The sequence below is a fragment of the Liolophura sinensis genome, chromosome 6 (assembly GCF_032854445.1).
Source record: "Liolophura sinensis isolate JHLJ2023 chromosome 6, CUHK_Ljap_v2, whole genome shotgun sequence".
In the NCBI taxonomy this organism is placed as follows: Eukaryota; Metazoa; Mollusca; class Polyplacophora; order Chitonida; family Chitonidae; genus Liolophura; species Liolophura sinensis.
The window spans coordinates 2,451,026-2,475,528 of record NC_088300.1 but is presented as its reverse complement, the minus strand read 5'-3'; the positions used below and the strand labels follow the sequence as shown (position 1 = coordinate 2,475,528).

Sequence of the window (24,503 nt, the reverse complement as noted above, 5' to 3'; positions counted from 1 at the left end):
GCTTGGCTTTTTTTATCAGTACTGTTTAAAGTTTTAAATATCCTATGCTCTACAGACCTTGTGTAGGTCTCTACCTGCAAACACACGTTTTATACACCTACTATTAGAGTACAATATAGTTTAACTCAAAGCCTGTTTCCTATCTCCTTGTAGCAAATAGTTCAGAATTATATCTCAGCTAATGTAAATGTTGCTTCATATACCTGTACACAAATGTTGTTATACCTGTACAAGTAACATTCACTGTATTATCTATGCATAATTTAACACACCTAGCTTGTGTGACATTTAATGTATTAAATAAATACATAACATTTCATTAAAAAGAAAAAATAATGTTATAAAATTTAAACAAGAAATCTAAGGAAAGGGGAAGAAAGATAAAGAAAGCTTCCTTCTAGATCCCAGAGTGAAATGAAACTGCAAATGCTTTGTGAATGTAAAATGTGACAAACACTGATGCTTATCTTTCTTTCTGGCTATAGTGCTATATATATATATAATTATATGTATGTTTGTCTTGTGACATATTCAGTTTTCTGAGTAAGCCACAGACCTCCCACATGATGATCCTGACAGCAGACCTCTTCACAATTACCCACCATAAAAGTCAGATAGCACACTGGGCTATTAAAGGATATACAACACCTACTGTTACACAATAAAATAGCTAGTAAACCCAGCAATGTGCACAGAGTCTATCATAGGTTTTATACAGTGCCGGTATTATACAGTGCCGGTATGACATACCATGTTGTTCCTCAATGGTAACTTCAGAGTTTACAATTATGACCATAACAAGAATGATCATGTGTAACACAAGCCATTATGGAACAAGAGACCAAGCAGAATACACACCTTCTAGGTAGCAAGGTTCAAGCACTTGGCTGTTTACATTAACTGAAATCTTGATTTAAGCAGAACAGTTTATAAAACACAACAAAACTGCCATGGGGGGTATAGGTGGACTGCAGTTACAAATCTATTATTATTCACATTTATTAACTGGCACATTTAATAACAATATTAGGTTTTTTGTCGCACATTCAAAATTGTTACACATTTTACACTATAATTGTAGTTCTAACCAAATTTAATAAAGGGAAATCATGCTTTTCTCAAGAAGAAAACCAGATCTTACACCTTACATACATGTACCACCTGCCCACGTCATTTAAATTTAATAGGTTAAAAAAGAAGAAAACATAAAAATGATGCCAAAATCAGATGAAAGAGTGTCAAAACTTATTTGCAAATATGATCTTTAATATTTTTTGGGATTTTTTTTTCAAGAGAAAAGGGTGTTAGAAAATATTTTTGTATGGTGAGTATTTAGAACCAACTTTTGGTATTTATCGTTGTTGTAAAACAACGTCATAAATAATGATGTGATGCTTGTCTAATAAATTAATTTGAATGTAAATTTGTTGTTTATATCGAAACCTAAATTACGATAATATTTATGAACATATCAAAAATATAACTATGATCCAAATTGAGGGTTAATGCATTTGTTAGTTGAAAAGAACAAATTCTAGTGCAAAAATATTTATTAAACCTGTGTTACATCCTCATTTATAACATTATTAAACAAAGACTATAAATACCAAAAGGTGGTCCCATATGCCCACCATACAAAAATTATTTTCAAGTGTCTTTTTCTCCTTAAGGAAAAATTGAAAAAAAATATTGAAATCCACATTTAGGAATAATTTTTCGTGCTCTTTCATCTGAACTTTATGTCATTTTTATGTTTTCTCCACCTTCAATAGAAAGTGGATTGAGCAAGCAGAGTACAAACATTGTTTCAGTGTAGACCTATTTACACATGCTTGCTCCTCAGAGTTTTGAATCTGATTATCAGTCAATGCCTGAGCCTGGTAAGACATGTCAAAACAGATTTCACTGTCATATATGTACTTCACAGAATCCGTTGCATTGTCACTTGAGTCTCCTTCATTATGAACCAATAATCCATTATCAGTGACACTGTGGCAGGTGTGTAATTTCAATTCCACATTTATGACGTGCCTTGGGGATTTGTACTTAGACTAAAACCACTATGATCTAATAACAGTAAACTGTTACAAAAACAGATTATCGCTTGTATAAGTGGTAAGTCAGGCACTGCTTAATCCACTGAATGGACAATAGAGCACTATTCATAAAAAGCTGACAAACAACGGTAAAAATCCAAGGATATAACAAGATTACCAGTACACAATGCCAAGTTTCGCAGCACTGAACCGCTCTTTGCCACTGTAAGGCACTTTGTCTTCGGCAAACTCTTTCATATAGTCCAGATGTAGGCACTAAGCTGTCCTATTACAAGATCTGTAAGCAGGTAAGGTGCAAATTAACCCTGTAAAGCAAACATTCTTCTTTGACTAATGATTCGCTAAAAATAGTAATAAATATTAGAGCCTCCTTTGTTCCTTCAAACATCTAGAGAGTAAAAATGTTATCAATCACATGAATTATACTATGAACTACTATCAAAATATTATATATATATACATATATATAATATATATATGTGCCTATGTACTAGGAAATACACTTTGGTACACACCACAGTTTAAAAGCTACAAGCTTATTTAACACTTAAAGACTGTCATAGCCAACTGTAGAATTTACTGTACAGAAGACATAAATTAAAAAATTCTAAATTAACACATATAAACCTTTAATTTATAAACACTTTTGCTCATTATCAAAGCAAGAGGCCAAAATAACCTACATATATAAATTTTTTTTTACCAAGAACAACTTCCAATTGGTACTCACAGAAACTTTCAGAAATGCTTTATTGCAACATTTTCTAACTGCATACATGTCAGAGTTTAAGGTGAATGAACAGAGGCCATCCCACTCCATTCCCCTCCTTACCTTGTTACCTGCCCATCACACCTGTCTAACAAACACCACTCGCAGGCTGATCACCTAGGCTATCACCCAGCTCTTGGACATGCACAACTCTTAAGAGTTTTGTTTCTTCACTTATCAATGTTGTATTCACCACAACAAACAGGCCACAAAGAAATGGTCCCCCGTTAATGAGGTGCTTAAAGATAAACCTAGGATGTCAAGATCTATACATATACCTCTTATACAGCTGGTCTGCAGACTGTACAATGGTCTTACCTTTACTACCATATGAATGGCCAGCTGAGCTACAGTGTAAGCCCCCATTACCACGATTTGTGAATTGGTTTTCTTTCTTAACATGCAGTGAATGATAGGTACATGTATTAACGCATGTTCTTGAAGGACAAAATGGCATTTAACCTGAATTCACCAGCCGTCAGTCCAGAAATTAATTAGCCTGCAGTTGTTACATCAATGCATATTACAGCATTTCAATCGTAGAAGTTTTGTGATAGTGGTCTCAGATTACAGATTCATGCCTGAGGAGTGAATTCCTCTCTTAAAATAAATATGTGCAGTAAATATTAAGTCGCATTGATATTACCGTAAAATGATTATTCTAACGAACAAAACCTAAGTACAGAAAGATCTAATATAGCCTACTTATTTAATAAGAGAATTTTGAGTTCTAACAGTTTATCCCCAAAGGTAAAAAATGTCCCACTGTGCCTTGTCAAAAATGTTACCCTAATTCCTCAACCTTTTCGCCTATATGAAAGAGCAACTTTCAGTGCAATTTATGCACATTTATTGGATTGGCCAGTTTCAGGGCTTCATAAAAAGTATAATTTTATCAGTCTAAACAAAATAATGCCTTCAGAAAAAGGCTGAAGAATCACAGCAGGCAATTTTCATTGACTAATTAATCCAACAATCAATGTCTAATTTACTCAAAAAACATTGAATGTCTCATCTGTTTTCTGAGGTACAACTGACATTGCGTTCCATCAGGACCTTCTTGTCCACAAACCCTCAATTCCTCACTTTTCTCAATCGTTTGTTTACTATGTTTTAATAATAGTTTTTCGTGAAACATACAGGATAAACGTTTATTTTTTTCTGTTTTGTTTTTAAATTTCATTTATGAACCTATGCCCTTTAAAATGATTTCTTCTGAAAACAAATATGAAACCTCTGAAAATCTAAAAATACAACAAATGTGCAATTTTACGATTTATTGCCTATCGCAGTATAGTCTGAGACCTCGGTCTAAGGGTGGCTTACATATACTGATACGCGGGGACCGCTAGCCATCTACGCCTAATCCCATATTAAAAGATCACAGCCGAGATCCTTGGCTAATTGCAGTTTGATTTGGTAATTGTATGAGCAGTTCATCAACCAAACCGCCGAGACCTGGCTCAGGCTAACAGGAAATAAATCATCCACTGATCGAACAGAGCATTCACGAACAGCCATAACATTGTTTTACAATCAAACAGTAACTATCAGCCTTGACATAAATGATCTGAACTCACCTCACAAATTTCCAAAGCCTCTCGTCTGTCGAAGGCCTGTGTGGAAATCACATTCGCCGCTTTTCCACCGAGGCGCCATCTATCGGGATGCTTGACGTTATCTTCCACCTATTCCATGGTTCTTTCAGTACATGTACCCTTATGTTATACAGGCAATGGCTCATACATTCTCTGTTTATGGCACCGGTTGGTGATATTTTTCTGCAGTAAATACAAATATACCCATGCAAGTCATATATCATGTGTAAATTATCTGTACATAGACCTATAACTTGGCTAAATAATCATTTTACATTTGTTTCCCGTCGAGCTATATATGTACCAGTCAATATATATAATTAGGCTACATGTCACAATTAAACGATGCTAACTTGGCTAAATCATCATTTTAGATATTTTTTTCCTTGCACATAAATCATTCAGGTAAAAGTACACAAACAAATACTGTAAATACATGTACCAGTTAAAATGAACTGGTTGTGGTATAAGAGAATTATCGTGATTACCAAACACATACCGGTATGCAGTAATTAATATACTTCATGAATCTATAGCCTAGGTGTTTTCCAGTTTACCTTTAGGTTGTATGCATCAAAGGAACATTCCGTTATTCAGGTCTGCCTAAATTAGTCAATGCACTTATATGCACGGTCTGTCGAATTCTAGTACAGGTACCACAACTCACTCACGCAGGTCCCCGTCTGCAATTATTTACAGGTTGCTACTTGTCCGTCAAGCACGCATCCATCTACGCACGCCAACAGACCATTCATTTGTATCGATATAGTTTTTATTGGCTGGTGTTCGCCCTTGTCACAGGAATTGGCGGTGATGTGAAAAGTTAAATGAGCTATGCATGGTGACATTGTGCCGACACGGGTTTCCGCCTAACGGCTGACACAGTTCATAAATCTGAAGCCTGGGCGACCGGTGCTTCGAACAAACCTTATATTGCGCAAAGTGTGATTGATTTTGCAGAACTTTACAATGGAGGCATACATCGTACTGAGCCGTACAAAGGTAGGTACATGCAGCCATGCATATGCATGCACATGTAGGCCTACACGTCTCAGATGGCTCTGACGTTAGGTTTCGCAAAATTTTGTTTTGCCAAGGATGACCCCAAACCACGAGCAATATTTTACCAAATCTATATCATCAGAGCAATCTTGGACTCGTGCATGATTATATACACGTGTATGTCGCTACATATCCCGGTCCCGAACGTATGCGCACGTAAGTTATATATGGTGATCAGGACGCAAGTTGCGTTTAACCAACAACAGTTTTTCCTCGATTTAACTGTACACCGTAGGGTACAGTTGCATTTTGTGCACAGACTCATGTAAATTAAGTTTAAGTGTGTGATACACTGTCTACATGCGTGTGAAGGGCATGTGGATATATACAGTTTAGACCAATAAACATTACATTAGGCCGACATATCAGATATCATTGATTCGTGTTAAATATATTCAAAGCAAACTCGTCGATCTAAAAATTACATTGTTCAGATCTAGTCCTAAATGAAAGACCAATAAGTTCACAATCTTAACAAATGGCATAACGGTAGTGTCTATGTTATATTTATTTTTTCAAACATGCAGACACATGCATCTATATACAGCACAATTAACAATAGGCCCTGCATTGTTTCATAAACATACATTAGAGCTTAATCCAGTATACATTACGTGGTCGACTGATATCTGCATAAGTTTACTTTATCCACCAATGCACAAAAAAGTGAAAAAAAAAATTGTAGGCATCGGTGTGGTGGAATTATTTTTCATATATTAATATACATCATCCGTTGGCATGTAGGCCTATGTAGGCCCAATAGTGACATAATCCGCCTAGTACCATATTCTTAAAGTTTTGAATTTTTTTTAAAGCGTGACTTTGAAACATTTAAAAAAATCAATTTTAATCTTCAAATATTCAGAAGCATGGAACAGCACACCGGCGCCAGACGAATCTGTCATCGAATGACTGCGAGGCGCCATCCGCTTCACAGTTAACCAAGCATGAGTTACTTCCCTTGAAGGGGATTTCCACGTTTGTACCAGTCCAGTTAAAACGAAGTTACTAAAACTCAAAACTGTTGTCAAAAATGACTGTCAAAACTTGATGAAATGCGACGTGCAGTTTTGCTATGGAAAGAAATTGCAAGTATGTAAAACGGTACGCAGTCAAGTATGGCGAAGCATTAATTTGCGGTTATCTTGAATGTTTTCCTCTCAAAAGATGATAACAAAACAACAACAACGTGTCATTGTTTTAGATAACAAAAACATTACTATTGTCCGTTACAGTAATATTTATTGTGACCCAGGTTCCTCAAGTGCAACTTAAAATGACAGAGAGGACAGGGCCACACTGGAATTATTAGAAAACATGCAATTCAGGGAGCTAAATGATCTCCCTCCTTGTTTATCATTCTGATATTTACTCTGTCGGTCGGTCGACCGATCGACCGATCGACCGAATGAATGTCAGAAATATAAAATGTAGAGGTAGTACATTTAACGTTGTTGAATAAGAAGACATTGTGTAGCCTTCACCGCTCTGTAGGCTAGTCCAAGAACACTAAATATTTGTATACACCATATTCATGGCTGCTCAACCCCAGTCGATACGAGCACCCTAAGTTACATGGTGAAGAGCACGTGGCGGCCCGAATAAGAACTTACCTTAAGCTGATCAAATCATCGTCGTAGCATCTCCTGTTCAAATCCCCACACACTACTCTGACTAGGTGTAAGCCTACCATGTGTTAGAATCATTCTGTAATCTTTTATTGGATTATATTTGGTTGTATAGATGGTTTGCAATGGTAGCCATCTTTGAGGTAAGTCTGTGTATATTGCCCATTGTATGCCCTTTCCAGCCAAGGGCCTCTGCCCAGCTTATGTCACCTCCAACAATAGACACCCAGTGGGCAATACACAAACTTACCTCAAAGATGACTGCCATTGCAAACCATCTGTTGAATGATTGTCCACAGATATTTGTCCTGCTAGCATGCTTTGTATGCACCATTGTAAAAGACATTCAAGAGGCTGAAGATATCAATTTAGTTCAACAATTTAAATTCGATGCTTTATTTTTTACAGCTGACATAATTGTCAGAATCGATAAATAATTAGTGGATAATATGTTTGTCAAAGACTAAAATGTTATGTGCCCATATTAAAGACATCTGTCAAGTGGCTCTTCTGTATTCTTCCCTATGTAGAATCTGAAAGAGAAAAAAATTATAGATTGAGATGTATGATGGATCTGATAGAATTATTCACTATAAGATGTAAAAGAGCGTGATGCAAGGTTTTGATAATGCACTCACTAATATGATCCCACCATAACATGATAAGAATGTAATGGGTGTGTTATAGACTGTAGTAGCTGAGAAACCTTGGTTGTGACAATTTTGATATTTGGACCTGTGATCACAGCCAAATTTAACCTTGACAGGTCAACTGTTTATGTAAATGTTCAAAGGGAATCTGATCTTACTTTCTGCAAACTTTCACGTTAGAGAAACAACCTTATTTATTGCTGAGTGATTGCTTATAAAAATGTTGTTTGTCTTCAAGCCATGAGTATTATGTCATGTCATATGGTTCAAATCCAGCTCATGGTTCATCTATAGCTCAATGTGTGAACATTTGTCAAGTAGTGGCTAAGGTCAAGTTTCCTATGCACTCTGGCTGATATCTGTCACTACCGGTAGTAAACCCAAAATGTCTAAATGATGAAACAAATGGTATACAAATTAAAGTGAAAGTACCAGTACAACTTTAAACACATGTGATGTAAATAACTAAATAAATAAAAAAATGTCGATGTAATTGTAAAAACTATTTTTGGTGTTTTTGAAATAGAGATTATTTCTCCCTCTGCAGAAATTCATTTACTTTGTCTTAAATTTTGTTTTATTTATGTTGTAGGCAATTGGTGGAATGGTTGTTAGATATGAAACTGAAAACTGTGATAGTAGCAACATTGATCTTGGTCTTTCTACTGTTTGCTGGAATCTGTTACAAGACTTCACCATGGCAGAGAAAACCTTATTTAAAGCTTCATAACATCCAGCACCGGGCAGGTAACAGGTTTGGGCAGCCAGTTGTGAAGGACGAGTTACCTCCTGATAAGGTCAAGCCCCCTGTGCAAAATGATCTCATAGACCTGGAGAAAAAGAGTAACAATGTAGAGTCAGCTCCAGAGGTGTTGCCTCACAGGTCACATGACATTCAAAGGCTGCTGGGAAATGTACCTCCACATGACAGCATATTCCAGGTTGACCAGTAAGAAATCACATCTTGTATCTTGTACATTACATTGTGGTTAATGCCCTAGACTAGTGTTACCATTGTTACAGAAGGCTTTTCTTTATCTGCGTTTTTTGTATCAACTAAAGCGATCATGGAGAAGAATGTAGTAAAGTACTTAATGGCATAATGGTCTCTGCTCAGTTCTGCACTGCTTACAACATCGTAGCCAAATGTTACTGCCGGGTTCACAATAAAGTCCAGGCTACTGTGGAGCTACAAACTGTTTTTTGACTATGACATTATTGTCCAACAGTAGTAAGCAATCATTGTGAACGTTTCAGGGGGCAAAGTTAACAGGGCTATTTCTGACATAAATTCTGACTTTTGACACACAATGATGGTCCTAAAAAACAAGGTTTTGACCACATCATCAATGTTATCTTCAACCAGACATGTTAAAATATCAACTTTCATTACCAAATACTAGACATTATGACGAGGTTTTAAATTTGACTTGCTGTTTGGTCAGAAACAGCTTTCTACAGTTGGCCCTTGAGCTGTACCACATACCTGAGAGTGATTCAGCGATATAAGCTCTACAGGGTAGTAATATTCCTAAAATGTTGTCAAACTGGACAGGTTGTATTGATTGATGTACAGATTGATTAACTACTGCTGTGTGGGGCTACATCCCAATTTAAATTCTTGTGTGGTGTTCCTAAATGTGCCCTGTCTAGATTCTAGTATTTTCATTGTTTCAGAATGCCAACTGATAGAGGTTTATGGCCAACAGTTGGTAATGGTCATATTGCTACCGTCGTTAACAGTGACACCATACATATGAATGGACTGTACAATGGTGCTCAGGCAACTTCTCACAGGGCAAGGATTCCTGCCTTGATTGCAATTGAAATTTCCATAGCAGCACCAAAAGTTCCAGTCATTAAAACCTATTCTCTAGAGATGGGAGGAGGTAGGTTCAGTGATGATAATATTGGAAGTGATGTGTTGTTTTCTATTTTCTAATAATGACACACCCAATGGGTGATCTATTTGAAATGAAATTAAATGTGTACTGTTATTTTCTATTTAATGAAGATCTCATACCCAACAAATGGTGTGTTTAAACTGAAAATAACCAGTATGAAATGCTTTTTTTTAGGAATTTTCAATGAAACTACGGTGGGAACATTCTTCAGAATAGAGAAGCTGACGTATGCTCATAGAACCTACCGAGAACTCTTTGTTGTGGAGTTGAAAATAAAAATCCACGATCATCCAACCCGTGAGCCATTAATCCTGAAGCTGTCCGTAAAATCTGATGTTAGTAGCGATGACTTGGATATTACAGAAGGTACCTGTGACATACCAACTGTGGACTGCAGGTAATTTTACATTTGGGCTGGTCACAACTGTGGACTGCAGGTAGTTTTACGTGTGGGCCGTTCATAACTGTGGACTGCAGGCAGTTTTACAGGTGGGCCGTTCATAACTGTGGACTGCAGGCAGTTTTACCTGTGGGCCGTTCACAACTGTGGACTGCAGGCAGTTTTACATGTTGGCCGCTCATAACTGTGGACTGCAGGCAGTTTTACATGCGGGCCGTTCACAACTGTGGACTGCAGGCAGTTTTACCTGTGGGTCGTTCATAGCTGTGGACTGCAGGCAGTTTTACATGTGGGCCGTTCACAACTGTGGACTGCAGGCAGTTTTACATGTGGGCCATTCACAACTGTGGACTGCAGGCAGTTTTACATGTGGGCCGTTCACAACTGTGGACTGCAGGCAGTTTTACATATGGGCCGTTCATAACTGTGGACTGCAGGCCGTTTTACATGTGAGCTGTTCGCAACTGTGGACTGCAGGCAGTTTTACATGTGGGCCGTTCACAACTGTGGACTGCAGGCAGTTTTACATGTGGGCCGTTCACAACTGTGGACTGCAGGCCGTTTTACATGTGGGCCGTTCACAGCTGTGGACTGCAGGCAGTTTTACATATGGGCCGTTCATTACTGTGTACTGCAGGCAGTTTTACATGTGGGCCGTTCACAACTGTGGACTGCAGGCAGTTTTACATGTGGGTCGTTCATAACTGTGGACTGCAGGCAGTTTTACATGTGGGCCGTTCACAACTGTGGACTGCAGGCAGTTTTACATATGGGCGGTTCATAACTGTGGACTGCAGGCAGTTTTACATATGGGCCGTTCATAACTGTGGACTGCAGGCAGTTTTACATGTGAGCTGTTCGCAACTGTGGACTGCAGGCAGTTTTACATGTGGGTCGTTCATAACTGTGGACTGCAGGCAGTTTTACATGTGGGCCGTTCACAACTGTGGACTGCAGGCAGTTTTACATGTGGGCCGCTCATAACTGTGGACTGCAGGTAGTTTTACATGTGAGCCGTTCACAACTGTGGATTGCAGGCAGTTTTACCTGTGGGCCGTTCACAACTGTGGACTGCAGGCAGTTTTACATGTGGGCCGTTCATAACTGTGTACTGCAGGCAGTTTTACATGCGGGCCGTTCATAACTGTGGACTGCAGGCAGTTTTACATGTGGGCCGTTCACAACTGTGGACTGCAGGCAGTTTTACCTGTGGGCCGTTCACAACTGTGGACTGCAGGCAGTTTTACCTGTGGGCCGTTCATAACTGTGGACTGCAGGCCGTTTTACATGTGAGCTGTTCGCAACTGTGGACTGCAGGCAGTTTTACCTGTGGGCCGTTCATAACTGTGGATTGCAGGCAGTTTTACCTGTGGGCCGTTCACAACTGTGGACTGCAGGCAGTTTTACATGTGGGCCGCTCATAACTGTGGACTGCAGGCCGTTTTACATGTGGGCCGTTCACAACTGTGGATTGCAGGCAGTTTTACCTGTGGGCCGTTCACAACTGTGGACTGCAGGCAGTTTTACATGTGGGCCGCTCATAATTGTGTACTGCAGGCAGTTTTACATGTGGGCCGTTCATAACTGTGGACTGCAGGCAGTTTTACATGTGGGCCGTTTACAACTGTGGACTGCAGGCAGTTTTACCTGTGGGCCGTTCACAACTGTGGACTGCAGGCAGTTTTACATATGGGCCGTTCATAACTGTGGACTGCAGGCCGTTTTACATGTGAGCTGTTCGCAACTGTGGACTGCAGGCAGTTTTACATGTGGGCCATTCATAACTGTGTACTGCAGGCAGTTTTACATGCGGGCCGTTCACAACTGTGGACTGCAGGCAGTTTTACATGTGGGCCGTTCATAACTGTGGACTGCAGGCAGTTTTACATGTGGGCCGTTCATAACTGTGGACTGCAGGCAGTTTTACCTGTGGGCCGTTCACAACTGTGGATTGCAGGCAGTTTTACATGTGGGCCGTTCATAACTGTGGACTGCAGGCAGTTTTACATGTGAGCTGTTCGCAACTGTGGACTGCAGGCAGTTTTACATGTGGGCCATTCATAACTGTGGACTGCAGGCAGTTTTACATGCGGGCCGTTCACAACTGTGGACTGCAGGCAGTTTTACATGTGGGCCGTTCATAACTGTGGACTGCAGGCAGTTTTACATGTGGGCCGTTCATAACTGTGTACTGCAGGCAGTTTTACATGTGGGCCGTTCACAACTGTGGACTGCAGGCAGTTTTACATGTGGGCCGTTCATAACTGTGGACTGCAGGCAGTTTTACATGTGGGCCGTTCATAACAATGGACTGCAGGCAGTTATACATGTAGGGTGATGATAACTATGGTGTACAGGTAATATGCATCTGACACATTTGTCCACATGAACTGCAAGCATGTCAGCAGGTGAAGCTACAGGTCCATTTTTCTTTTTTTCAGTTATGTCCATGGAACAGTGAAGCAGCCAGAGTGTGAGGGCGAGAAGCCTGGAGAAGTTCATATCTTCTACACAGATATACCCACTAACATCACCATGGATGATGGGATGGTGGAGGAGGCCTCCCACCTTTACCTCATGTCTCTCAGTCCTGACCCCAGGCTGGCTAAGGACAAGTTTGACAATGGTACAGTTGCGTGCTTAGCAGTAGATAATGTAGTAGCAATAGCTCCCATAGTGAGCTTATGTTAGTGTGTGAATACATGTAACAATAGCCACCACAGCAGGTTAACATGTTCTTGTTATGGTTTTAAGGAACATTAAGAAAGATATGCCCAAAAATGACACTTTTTTTTGCTGGGTAAGCTTTTTTGTTAAGGTCAGCTGTTAGCTTTTTCGTTTGTTTTGTTTTCAGTACATCAGCTTGACGAACATGCTCTGAAGATAAAGACCTCTCAATTCTGGGATTATAGATGATTTTTTTTTTCTTCAAAATTTCTGTGGTTCAGCCAGTTTTTAAGCATCTAGCCCCGGATGTTTGGGTCAACATTTCTCACATTTTTCACTAAATCTTCAGCAAACTTAATGGACGTGAAAGTTTTGTTAGTGTTCATATTCACATAGTCCCAGAGGAAGGTTTTATGTTTGAGTCAACTTCACTCTATCTTGTAAATAAATGGGCTTGATGAATATGTTTTGAAGAAGTAAGTGTCTTAATTTTGAGATTTTTTAAAAAATACCAGGTTTGGTCTCCTTATTTTCTCCTGTTTGAATCATTGGATGAATAATTGTATATCATGTGGGTGAGGGCTAGAGATTTTGTGTGTCGCCACATGAAACAAACATCCAGTGCATACATCGGCCACATGAATCAAACATCCGGCGTATACATCCGCAGCATGAATCAAACATCCTGTGTAAACATCGGCCACATGAATCGAACAACCGGTGTAAACATCGGCCACATGAATGAAACATCCAGCGTATACATCCGCAGCATGAATCAAACATTTGGTGTAAACATCGGCCACATGAATCAAACATTTGGTGTAAACATCGGCCACATGAATCAAACAACTGGTGTAAACATCGGCCACATGAATCAAACATTTGGTGTAAACATCGGCCACATGAATCAAACAACTGGTGTAAACATCGGCCACATGAATGAAACATCCAGCGTATACATCTGCAGCATGAATCAAACATTTGGTGTAAACATCGGCCACATGAATCAAACATTTGGTGTAAACATCGGCCACATGAATCAAACATCCGGTGTAAACATCGGCCACATGAATCAAACATCCGGTGCATACATCTGCAGCATGAATCAAACGTCCAGTGTAAACATCGGCCACATGAATTAAACATCCGGTGCATACATCTGCAGCATGAATCAAACGTCCAGTGTAAACATCGGCCACATGAATTAAACAACCGGTGTAAACATCGACCACATGAATCAAACATTAGGTGTAAACATTGGCCACATGAATGAAACATCCAGTGCATACATCGGCCACATGAATCAAACAACCGGTGTAAACATCGGCCACATGAATCAAACATCCCGTGTAAACATCGGCCACATGAATCAAACATCCGGTGCATACATCTGCTGCATAAGTCAAACAGCCGGTGTGTACATTCAATAGGCTGAAGTGTATGCTTGTGTCTTTATTTTGTGTTTATTTCTTTGTATTCAAGATGAGGAAATTGTCTTGATGGCTGGGTTACACTTTTTTGTTCATCGACCTATATACTGTCGATTATACTTTTTGATTTAATAGCAAATGCTGTGCATTTCTGACACCTGTAATCACTACCCTGGCTTTCTTGTGACTAAACGAAGCTGTCTTTGGCACCTATATCTCAGGATTCCGTTTAAACCAAAGACATCCACTCAGCAGAAGTCACATGAGCGCCTGGGCATCAATATGGGCAGAGGGACGAATGGATATGGGAAGTAACTCTGAACTGGCCCAGCTCAGTTATTCCAGCCTGTACTATATTCTGAGTTGTCTGCCCTTGGAATGGGATGTAAACAACCCCTTTGGTGGCATGTCTTTAGGAGGGTTGGCCAATGGAGAACAACGACAGGTGAGTTAAAATCAAATAATCAAAACATGAAGAATAACTGAATTTCTTCTCATGGACTTCAAGCTACAGAATGTAACTGTGTGTTCTCTGTTCTGAGATAACATTAGTAATGATTCTGACAGTTTCACATAAACTGTATGTGTCCAAATTTGTCAGTGATATGGAGAATATGTTAGGCCCTACCTCGTAAGCTGTTCCACCTAATGCCATTTTTCTTGGTGATATCAAGTGGTCAGGAGCATTTGTGGGACAAATTCTACATGTCTTCTACCAATATGGAGTGGAAATCTGGGTCCTGTGGAAAAGTTCAGCAGAAACTTGCCAGATAATAATAATACTAATAATATCTTCATTTTCAGAGAGTAACAATTTCAGTCAGTATGACAGTATTGATCTTCCCTGAGGCCCTTCATTCACTCACACAACCACTCGGCAGTCACACGGGTTATTGAAATAAAAATAAAAAAAAATAATAAAATAAAAAAAATATTAAAATAAAAAAAAAAACAAAAAAAATTACACAAAGCATTAATCAGTTCAAAGTTAACATGTACATATATATAGAGAGAGAGAGAGAGAGAAAGAAAGAAAGAAAGAAAGAAAGAAAGAAGGAGAGAGAGAAGGCTTTGCTATGTGTTTGGCACTTTCTGAGACTTTTGGTGCAAATTTTTAAACGATTTGACTGAGGAGGCAGGTTGCACCGAGGCAGGCAGACTGTTCCACTGTGTCTGTTGTTTACTCTGGGCTCTTGGATATCTTTGGTGCAAATTTTTGAACGATTTGACTGAGGAGGCAGGTTGCACCGAGGCAGGCAGACTGTTCTACTGTGTCTGTTGTTTACTCTGGGCTCTTGGATATCTTTGGTGCAAATTTTTAAACGATTTGACTAAGGAGGCAGGTTGCACCGAGGCAGGCAGACTGTTCCACTGTGTCTGTTGTTTACTCTGAGCTCTTGGATATCCTGGACCCAGAAAGCTGACCATAATCATATAAGAAAAAACTCCTCAGTATGACCTTAAACAATAGTGAAACTAATTAAATGACTATTAAATAACAATTAGATAATAAATAAATAAACAAATACCACTATGATACAAACATGCCTTATGGTAACTTCGTGTTATGTTTGCTGGATGTTTCAGGGTCATGTGACTGGGGATCAAGAACGGTGGATCTTCCCCCCACTCCTATTGTTGCATTCTAACCTGAGCAGGTCTATGCTGGATTATCGAGCTCACACACTCAAGGTTGCCATGGAAACGGCAGCATCACAGCATTACAAAGGGGCTCTGTATTCCTGGGAGACAGCATATTCTGGTACTTTTCTGGTCGTCAGATGCTTGGTTATGGTTGTGGTCTACGAGATTAGCGTATAAATAAGAATGGTGTTTATGCTCTGTGTTAGGTGCATCGTGCAAGTTAAAGGGTTTTTCATGTTATCAGTCTTTCCTGTGAGTGTGAAAAAAGCTTCAGTACTAGTTCCACTTTCAGTCATGTAACTCTGTGATATTGTCGCTGTAAAAATATTTAGGGCATTTTTTGAAAAGTCCTCATGAGTTGGCACGTCCAGTAATAGAAACCGTCCCAAATTAATGACCATAAACTCCTGATATATGAAATACACTTCATCTGAGGGAACTGTTTATAAGTATGTAAACACACTAGTCTCAGTGAAAGAAAAAAAAAAAGTCATTGGGATGATATATATGGTAACTTTTGAGTTTTCCTGACAAAGAAATGTGACTTCACTATCATGCAAACATTTGAGCTTGACAACTACTTTTAGTGTAACGTGTTTGTGGTCTATGTTGTAAATACCATTGGTTTATTAATGTTAATGCTGATGAAAGACTTTAGGTAAACCTTGTTCGTAGTCAACGGGTCTGCACAACTTTACCTTTCAGGACGAAGTGTTAGCTCTGACAAGTCGGCAGACTTGTATCGTCACTACAGCACAGGTGATTTAGCTTTAGCCGTGCAGCAATACATGTGGCTAACCAATGATACAAGTTTTTTAACCAGAGGTCAAGGGTCAGATCTGGTCAAGGCCATTGCGGAATTCTGGGAATCTCGAATTACCTATGACACTAGCAAAAAGTTATATAAAATTTCAGGTAAGTCTGACTGAGTGTCACCTGAGTACATAAATGGAGGGCGGTATGCCAGTGCATCCGACTGTTGTAAATGACCCTCGCAGCATGTACCTAATTACTTTGAGGTGGAAAGCAGCAGATAATTAGTGATCAGCATTGTCTCATCCATAACATCTTTACCACCAAGGACCTCTTTCCAATAGAAACATAGATGTTAGATGCAACTTCCTCATGGTAGACATGTAATTGCCAAATGCAAAAATTGTTTGCTTTGCAGACTTCTCAAATGTAAAAAGTTTGTTAGTTGAAATGATATAATTTCTTAAGTAATTACTTATTTTTTAATGAGGCCTGACTTTTATTGTAAAAAACAAGAGGTGTTTTTTATTTTCTGAAATAATGATCCATGGAGTTTAAATTACATTATAAATTTAGATTGTAAGAATGAATAGAGGCAGTAATTGTTTTTCTATGTTTATAGGAGTTATGCCCCCTGGGAAATCTTCGTTTTTGGTGAATAACTCCATGTATACAAACAGCGTGGCCAACATCAGCCTCATGTTACCACATCAGCTTTTTCCAGAGCAAGGCATACCATTTTCCGACAAGTTTAAAGCCTATGCTGACAGCCTATTCATCCCGTTTGATGAAAACCTCCGGTTCAACCCAGCCTTTGACAAATATCAGCCAGGTATGTGTAACCTTAATAACACCTTGGTGTGTACGTCTCATCATGGAGGTAAAATAGTAGGAGCACAACTGTGATGCTTCAAAGTGTTTACTGCATGTTCCCGACACCACGAGGGCTGCTCTGTTGTGACAGGAGGTTAGAGCAGTCTGGCTTGGTCAGGCCTTGGCACAAGTGCTCTTGCGAGGCTGTCGTAGGCGAACAGCCAGGGCACGTGTTTTGATAAAGACTAAAGTCCAGCTTGCAGGCATTTGCCGATGCCGCCTGTAAATTTGTGTACTCCTGTTTGTGGTTTTTGGTGAAAATTGAAGTAAATAAATGTTTTGAACCTTAAAGCCTTTGTATTTTGGCAAATAAGCAGGCCAGCAAGACAAAGAAAAGACTGGCTGGTGTTTTGCTCTAGGAATCACAGGAACAAAGGAGAAAATACACATACATGTGTAATATTAAAGTTTTTCTGAAATTCATGGGAGTTGTTGATGGTTCTTTAATTAGCATCCTTTATGCCTTCTGTGCAATAAGTAACAAAATCTCCAGGACTGATAGGGTGTAGTCTAATGGTTACAGTGTTGATCTATAGTTACTGAATTTCATGGATTCATCAACATATTGTATAAGATTCGGTAAAGCTTAAAATTTACATGTTTGGAGTTGATGCATTCCTACCGGTTTAACTAGTTTGTTTGGAACAAACTCGAGGCGCTGGTCATTATTTTGTTTATTTTGATCCATTTGGAAGTTTTGTCTTCAACACTGAGATAAATGGACACGGATCTCAGATGGAATTCAGCTGGACAAAAAGATAATATGATAATCTCATTGCACATGTCAGGTTGGAAGAAATTCAGTAAGTCACCCCTATTTTGCCTTGTTGGCTGGACTTTTTTGCACAGCAACCCTTTCACCACAAATAAGAGGGTATTCAGACAGCTTTTCTGCGTAAATATCCATGCTTGAGGGTCTCAATCAGCCATGCTCTTCCTAAATAAAATTGAGACGTAAGTCTTTGCGTTTTTCATTTGTATGTATATGAGGAGGTCATAGTACCATTTGTTCACAGGCAGTTGAAAGTAAATAATAAGTAAAAAAATATAACTGTGGTATATAAATCCATGGTTGGCATAGAGGGCTTAAACTGTTGGGGTCTATATATAAATACGTATATGTTGGTTTTAATTAATCCTTAATGTTTTTATTAGATCTAGGGGAGATCAGCCCGGGTAATGCTGGAAGCGGTGTAAGTCCCAGCTGTCCTAACTACTTTTCTTTTATTTAAGTCACCTGGCCGCCCCACTCATGCAGCTGCTGAGCAACAGGCCTGACAGTCTGTACATGTATATACCAATTCACCCAAGCAGGCACTAATTATTTAAGTCACCTGGCCGCCCCACACATGCAGCTGCTGAGCGACAGGCCTGACAGTCTGTACATGTATATACCCCTCCACCCAAGCAGGCACTAATTATTTAAGTCACCTGGCCGCCCCACACATGCAGCTGCTGAGCAACAGGCCTGACAGTCTGTACATGTATATACCACTCCACCCAAGCAGGCACTAATTATTTAAGTCACCTGGCCGCCCCACACATGCAGCTGCTGAGCAACAGGCCTGACAGTCTGTACATGTATATACCACTCCACCCAAGCAGGCACTAATTATTTAGGTCACCTGGCCGCCCCACACATGCAGCTGCTGAGCAACAGGCCTGACAGTCTGTACATGTATATACCACTCCACCCAAGCAGGCACTAATTATTTAAGTCACCTGGCCGCCCCACACATGCAGCTGCTGAGCAACAGGCCTGACAGTCTGTACATGTATATACCACTCCACCCAAGCAGGCACTAATTATTTAAGTCACCTGGCCGCCCCACACATGCAGCTGCTGAGCAACAGGCCTGACAGTCTGTACATGTATATACCACTCCACCCAAGCAGGCACTAATTATTTAGGTCACCTGGCCGCCCCACACATGCAGCTGCTGAGCAACAGGCCTGACAGTCTGTACATGTATATACCACTCCACCCAAGCAGGCACAAATTATTTAAGTCACCTGGCCGCCCCACACATGCAGCTGCTGAGCAACAGGCCTGACAGTCTGTACATGTATATACCCCTCCACCCAAGCAGGCACTAATTATTTAAGTCACCTGGCCGCCCCACACATGCAGCTGCTGAGCAACAGGCCTGACAGTCTGTACATGTATATACCACTCCACCCAAGCAGGCACTAATTATTTAAGTCACCTGGCCGCCCCACACATGCAGCTGCTGAGCAACAGGCCTGACAGTCTGTACATGTATATACCACTCCACCCAAGCAGGCACTAATTATTTAAGTCACCTGGCCGCCCCACACATGCAGCTGCTGAGCAACAGGCCTGACAGTCTGTACATGTATATACCACTCCACCCAAGCAGGCACTAATTATTTAAGTCACCTGGCCGCCCCACACATGCAGCTGCTGAGCAACAGGCCTGACAGTCTCTACATGTATATACCCCTCCACCCAAGCAGGCACTAATTATTTAAGTCACCTGGCCGCCCCACACATGCAGCTGCTGAGCAACAGACCTGACAGTCAGTATGTGTATATACCACTCCACCCAAGCAGGCACTAATTATTTAAGTCACCTGGCCGCCCCACTCATGCAGCTGCTGAGCAACAGGCCTGACAGTCTGTACATGTATATACCCCTCCACCCAAGCAGGCACTAATTATTTAAGTCACCTGGCCGCCCCACTCATGCAGCTGCTGAGCGACAGGCCTGACAGTCTGTACATGTATATACCACTCCACCCAAGCAGGCACTAATTATTTAAGTCACCTGGCCGCCCCACTCATGCAGCTGCTGAGCAACAGGCCTGACAGTCAGTATGTGTATATACCCCTCCACCCAAGCAGGCACTAATTGCGACTCCTACGTTATCAACAGGCTTATTTAAGTTTTAACCCCAGATATAACAAGAGTGGACGTTTTTAAACACTACTGCGTGCCAGTAGGAGTTTCCTTAAAGCATTGTTGTGACTTTTGTTAGACCACGTCCTTACTCTATATGAATGGCATTACACAATATGTAGGCCTATAGATTTAATTGTTCACCATGGATAGCCCTGAGCTCTTGTGCTCATGCGCTGAGAAGAAAATATTGCAGAAGTAGTTCTTGCGTTAGTTCCAAGAACTCGGAATTCGGGCTTCCGAATCCCAAATAATGCGGTACGTGAACACTTTATTTTGCTCTTTTGATTGGCATAACCTTTTTTCATGAAAGCTGATCAGAAAGTATATTAGTACTCTGTCAAAGACAGGCAATATTGTGATTTTCTCAGTTTTTCTAATGTTAATCAAATGGGCCTTTTCTGGATTTCTTAACACTGCTTTTCTTTGAAAATATGCTTCCGTCCTCCAGTTCACTTATGTAGTCAATAACTTGATATGTTATATACATTGACACGAAATTTTATTTTTCTCAGTTGATGGGAAAGTATTTCAAATTACAAAAAAATCATTTTACAGCAAGGTCTTTTTCAGATTACTGTAACAACATAGCCTAGTCTCGTACAGCTGTCAATCAAACTTCTGCTCATAGGTCATTTTGTAAGCAATTTAGAACCCTTATTGGTGACCAGCTTGTAATGAAGTACGCACGAGGGAAAAATGCTACACAGAGGTAATTTATGTGTTCTTTGGAGAAAGCTCCTTTTCTGGGCAAATCTAGCTGATCATCTGTAACTAATCGTCTGTAAATAACAGTGTTTATCAAACGGGTACAAGATTTCATGAAGCGCTTTCATAATTCAATGGAACAGCATGCGTTCAGTGGGTCAGTCAATAGTAACCAGGCCAAGTAGTGCCTTCTTCTGTTCTACCTCCATGGTCTCATTAACATTGAAATGCTGTTATGTATGAATGTGCAATATGTAAGTAGCATTTATACATATTTTAAACTGTAAAATTATCTGATAGTTTTGTCTTCTATTTAAATGCCTTTTCAGTGCAAGCCATGTGCAATATTCAGTCAGTCACATAACATGTTGCAGGGTCCTATAAAGGATATTAAAGATATTAACAATAACAGATAACCTTGACTTATGAATAGTCAAGGGGCCATTTGCAATTTCCATGCTGGCTTCCTCTCCGGCCGTACGTGAGAAGGTCTGTCAGCAACCTGCGGATGGTCGTGGGTTTCCGCCGGGCTCTGCCCGGTTTCCACCCACCATAATGCTGACCGCCGTCGTATAAGTGAAATATTCTTGAGTACGGCGTAAAACACCAATCAAAAAAAAAAAAAAAAATTTGCAATTTCATGGTAAAAGTTTGCCCTGAGGTACTGTATCTTTTAACCAAACCTTAAGTCAGTCAACATGTTTGTTTTTTATCCACTTTTATTTATCTATGTTTGTGGAAAATACATGCTATGTTTAACTTTGTGAATAAACTTTAATGTGTAAGTTTGAATTAGGCATAGGTGTATTTGTAAGCAGTGGTCATGTATGTTTGTGATAACAGTTATGATGTACGTTTGTAAATAATGCTTATGTTTGTGATAACAGTTATGATGTACGTTTGTAAACAGTACTTACGTTTGTGATAACAGTTATGATGTACGTTTGTAAACAGTACTTACGTTTGTGATAACAGTTATGATGTACGTTTGTAAATAGTATGTTTGTGGTAAAGATGATATGCATGTGTAAATAGTATGTTTGTGGTAATGATGATGTGCGTTTGTAAATAGTACTTATATATATATGTTTGTGGTAATGGTGATGTGCGTTTGTATATAGTACTTATATATATATGTTTGTGGTAATGGTGATGTGCGTTTGTAAATAGTACTTATATATATATGTTTGTGGTAATGGTGATGTGCGTTTGTAAATAGTACTTATATATATATGTTTGTGGTAATGGTGATGTGCATTTGTAAATAGTACTTATATATATATGTTTGTGGTAATGGTGATGTGCATTTGTAAATAGTACTTATATATATATGTTTGTGGTAATGGTGATGTGCATTTGTAAATAGTACTTATATATATATGTTTGTGGTAATGGTGATGTGCGTTTGTAAATAGTACTTATATATATATGTTTGTGGTAATGGTGATGTGCGTTTGTAAATAGTACTTATATATATATGTTTGTGGTAATGGTGATGTGCATTTGTAAATAGTACTTATATATATGTATGTTTGTGGTAATGGTGATGTGCATTTGTAAATAGTACTTATATATATATGTTTGTGGTAATGGTGATGTGCATTTGTAAATAGTACTTATATATATATGTTTGTGGTAATGGTGATGTGCGTTTGTATATAGTACTTATATATATATGTTTGTGGTAATGGTGATGTGCATTTGTAATTAGTACTTATATATATATGTTTGTGGTATTGGTGATGTGCGTTTGTAAATAGTACTTATATATATATATGTTTGTGGTAATGGTGATGTGCATTTGTAAATAGTACTTATATATATATGTTTGTGGTAATGGTGATGTGCATTTGTAATTAGTACTTATATATATATATGTTTGTGGTAATGGTGATGTGCATTTATAAATAGTACTTAAATAATGAATGTTTATAACCTTCAGGCTCTCCAGTAAAAGAACCTGAGGTGTTGTTGTTGAATATAGCCCTGACAGATGACATCGGAGTTGATGTAGAGAAGAAGAACCTTAAAGTTTATGAAAAGGTTTGTCTGATAAATCATCATTGGTATTTCTGACATCTTGTATTTTAATCTGGCTGGAGAAGTTTGTCCTCAAACTGTATTGTATCCTAGGCCATTTTTGCCGTTGGTATGAACACCATATCTGTATTGCTACAGTAGGATTAAAGTTATTATGTGTAATACTTGGTATATAAATGACATCAGTAGATCCTCTGACATGCACATCTACATAGCTAAATGTAGATATCCGTAGTCAGAAAGGATGTCAAGATCCTAGTAAATTTAGTGGATTTTATAACACCTGTGATAAAACTGTTACAGAATATTACGCCCGGTACCTGAAAATGTTACATTAATACCGGCAGATGTGATCCTCCATATCTGCAAATGTTACCTCCGTACCTGCAAGTGTTACCTCCCTACCTACAAATGTTATCTCCCTACCTGCGAATGTTACCTCCCTACCTCCGTACCTGCAGATGTTACCTCCATACCAGCAAATGCTACCTCTGTACCTGCAAATGTTACCTCCCTACCTCCGTACCTGCAGATGTTACCTCCATACCTGCAAATGTTACCTCTGTACCTGCAAATGTTACCTCCCTACCTTCGTACCTGCAAATGTTACCTCCATACCTGCAAATGTTTCCTCCATACCGGTAATATTACCATTGTAGCTGGACAAATGACAGGACGATTGACATTTTCCATGTCAACCAAGGATTACTTTTTCAGTCAGAAGTTTTTCAGGTATACCTGATGGAGGTCAGTGCCTAACAGCATTTTACGTTATACCACAATTGAAAAATGAATAAATAAATGACCATTTCCTTGACAGAGCTCAAGTGCTAGCCGGTCTCCACTGACCCATGCCTCGGTCACAATGAACTGGCTCTTTGTGAAGGATGGAGTTAAGGCTGAAGAATCGCTCAGCAGATGCCTACAGTCTGTCAGGGGACCATTCAAGGTGTGTAAAGTCATACACTGTGCAAATTAATAATTATCAGAGGGTCATATACTTGATTTTAATACAGTGGCCTTAACCAACAATCAGATAAACCAACTATTGAAAGTACTGCCATGTTTGCTCAATAGGGTAAAACAATTGGTCAGTTATTTTGTGCCAAATGTCAAAGTGTACCACTATACATTTGGTTTTTTGTTCCATACATACTTTTCCAAGAAGACAGTAGAATGTGTGAGGGTGCTTCATTATTGCAATACCATAACCATTCAGGTTGTGCAGAATTACTGTATTTCCATGAGAAGTCTTTTTCAACAGGTCACATTTTGCTTGCTGTGGTTTCGATTGATTTTGTAGGGTCACTAAAGATTTTATTGTAAAGTTAATATTTGATTATTTCTTATCAGAACGAGCTTAGTTCATGCATCAAACTTAGCATTATATAAGGCCTTT

The 24,503-nt window shown here is 39.3% G+C and overlaps 2 protein-coding genes across 5 annotated transcripts in view; one reads left to right on the top strand and one right to left on the bottom strand.

Moving 5' to 3' along the window:
• The window catches only part of LOC135468570 (uncharacterized), a 34,851-nt gene extending 27,577 nt beyond the window's left edge, over window positions 1–7,274 (bottom strand). For all 3 annotated transcript variants that reach the window (XM_064746904.1, XM_064746907.1, XM_064746906.1), the window contains exons 1-2: window positions 7,100–7,274; window positions 4,407–4,607 (exon numbers count right to left, since the gene is read on the bottom strand). The gene's annotated coding sequence lies outside the window, so the exon portion shown is untranslated. The remainder of the gene's footprint in view (window positions 1–4,406; window positions 4,608–7,099) is intronic.
• Window positions 6,471–24,503, top strand: part of LOC135468572 (protein-glucosylgalactosylhydroxylysine glucosidase-like) — a 46,362-nt gene continuing 28,329 nt past the window's right edge. The window contains exons 1-11 of one of the 2 annotated variants that reach the window (XR_010444235.1): window positions 6,471–6,590; window positions 8,357–8,713; window positions 9,442–9,653; window positions 9,843–10,065; window positions 12,510–12,694; window positions 14,387–14,610; window positions 15,753–15,927; window positions 16,515–16,724; window positions 17,185–17,394; window positions 23,007–23,107; window positions 23,925–24,053. Coding sequence is in view for 1 of the 2 variants with exons in the window: in XM_064746908.1 (XP_064602978.1) it covers window positions 6,562–6,578; window positions 8,357–8,713; window positions 9,442–9,653; window positions 9,843–10,065; window positions 12,510–12,694; window positions 14,387–14,610; window positions 15,753–15,927; window positions 16,515–16,724; window positions 17,185–17,394; window positions 23,007–23,107; window positions 23,925–24,053 (2,043 nt within the window). In the remaining variant the exon portion in view is untranslated. The remainder of the gene's footprint in view (window positions 6,591–8,356; window positions 8,714–9,441; window positions 9,654–9,842; window positions 10,066–12,509; window positions 12,695–14,386; window positions 14,611–15,752; window positions 15,928–16,514; window positions 16,725–17,184; window positions 17,395–23,006; window positions 23,108–23,924; window positions 24,054–24,503) is intronic. The other variant, XM_064746908.1, reaches the window with a different exon arrangement.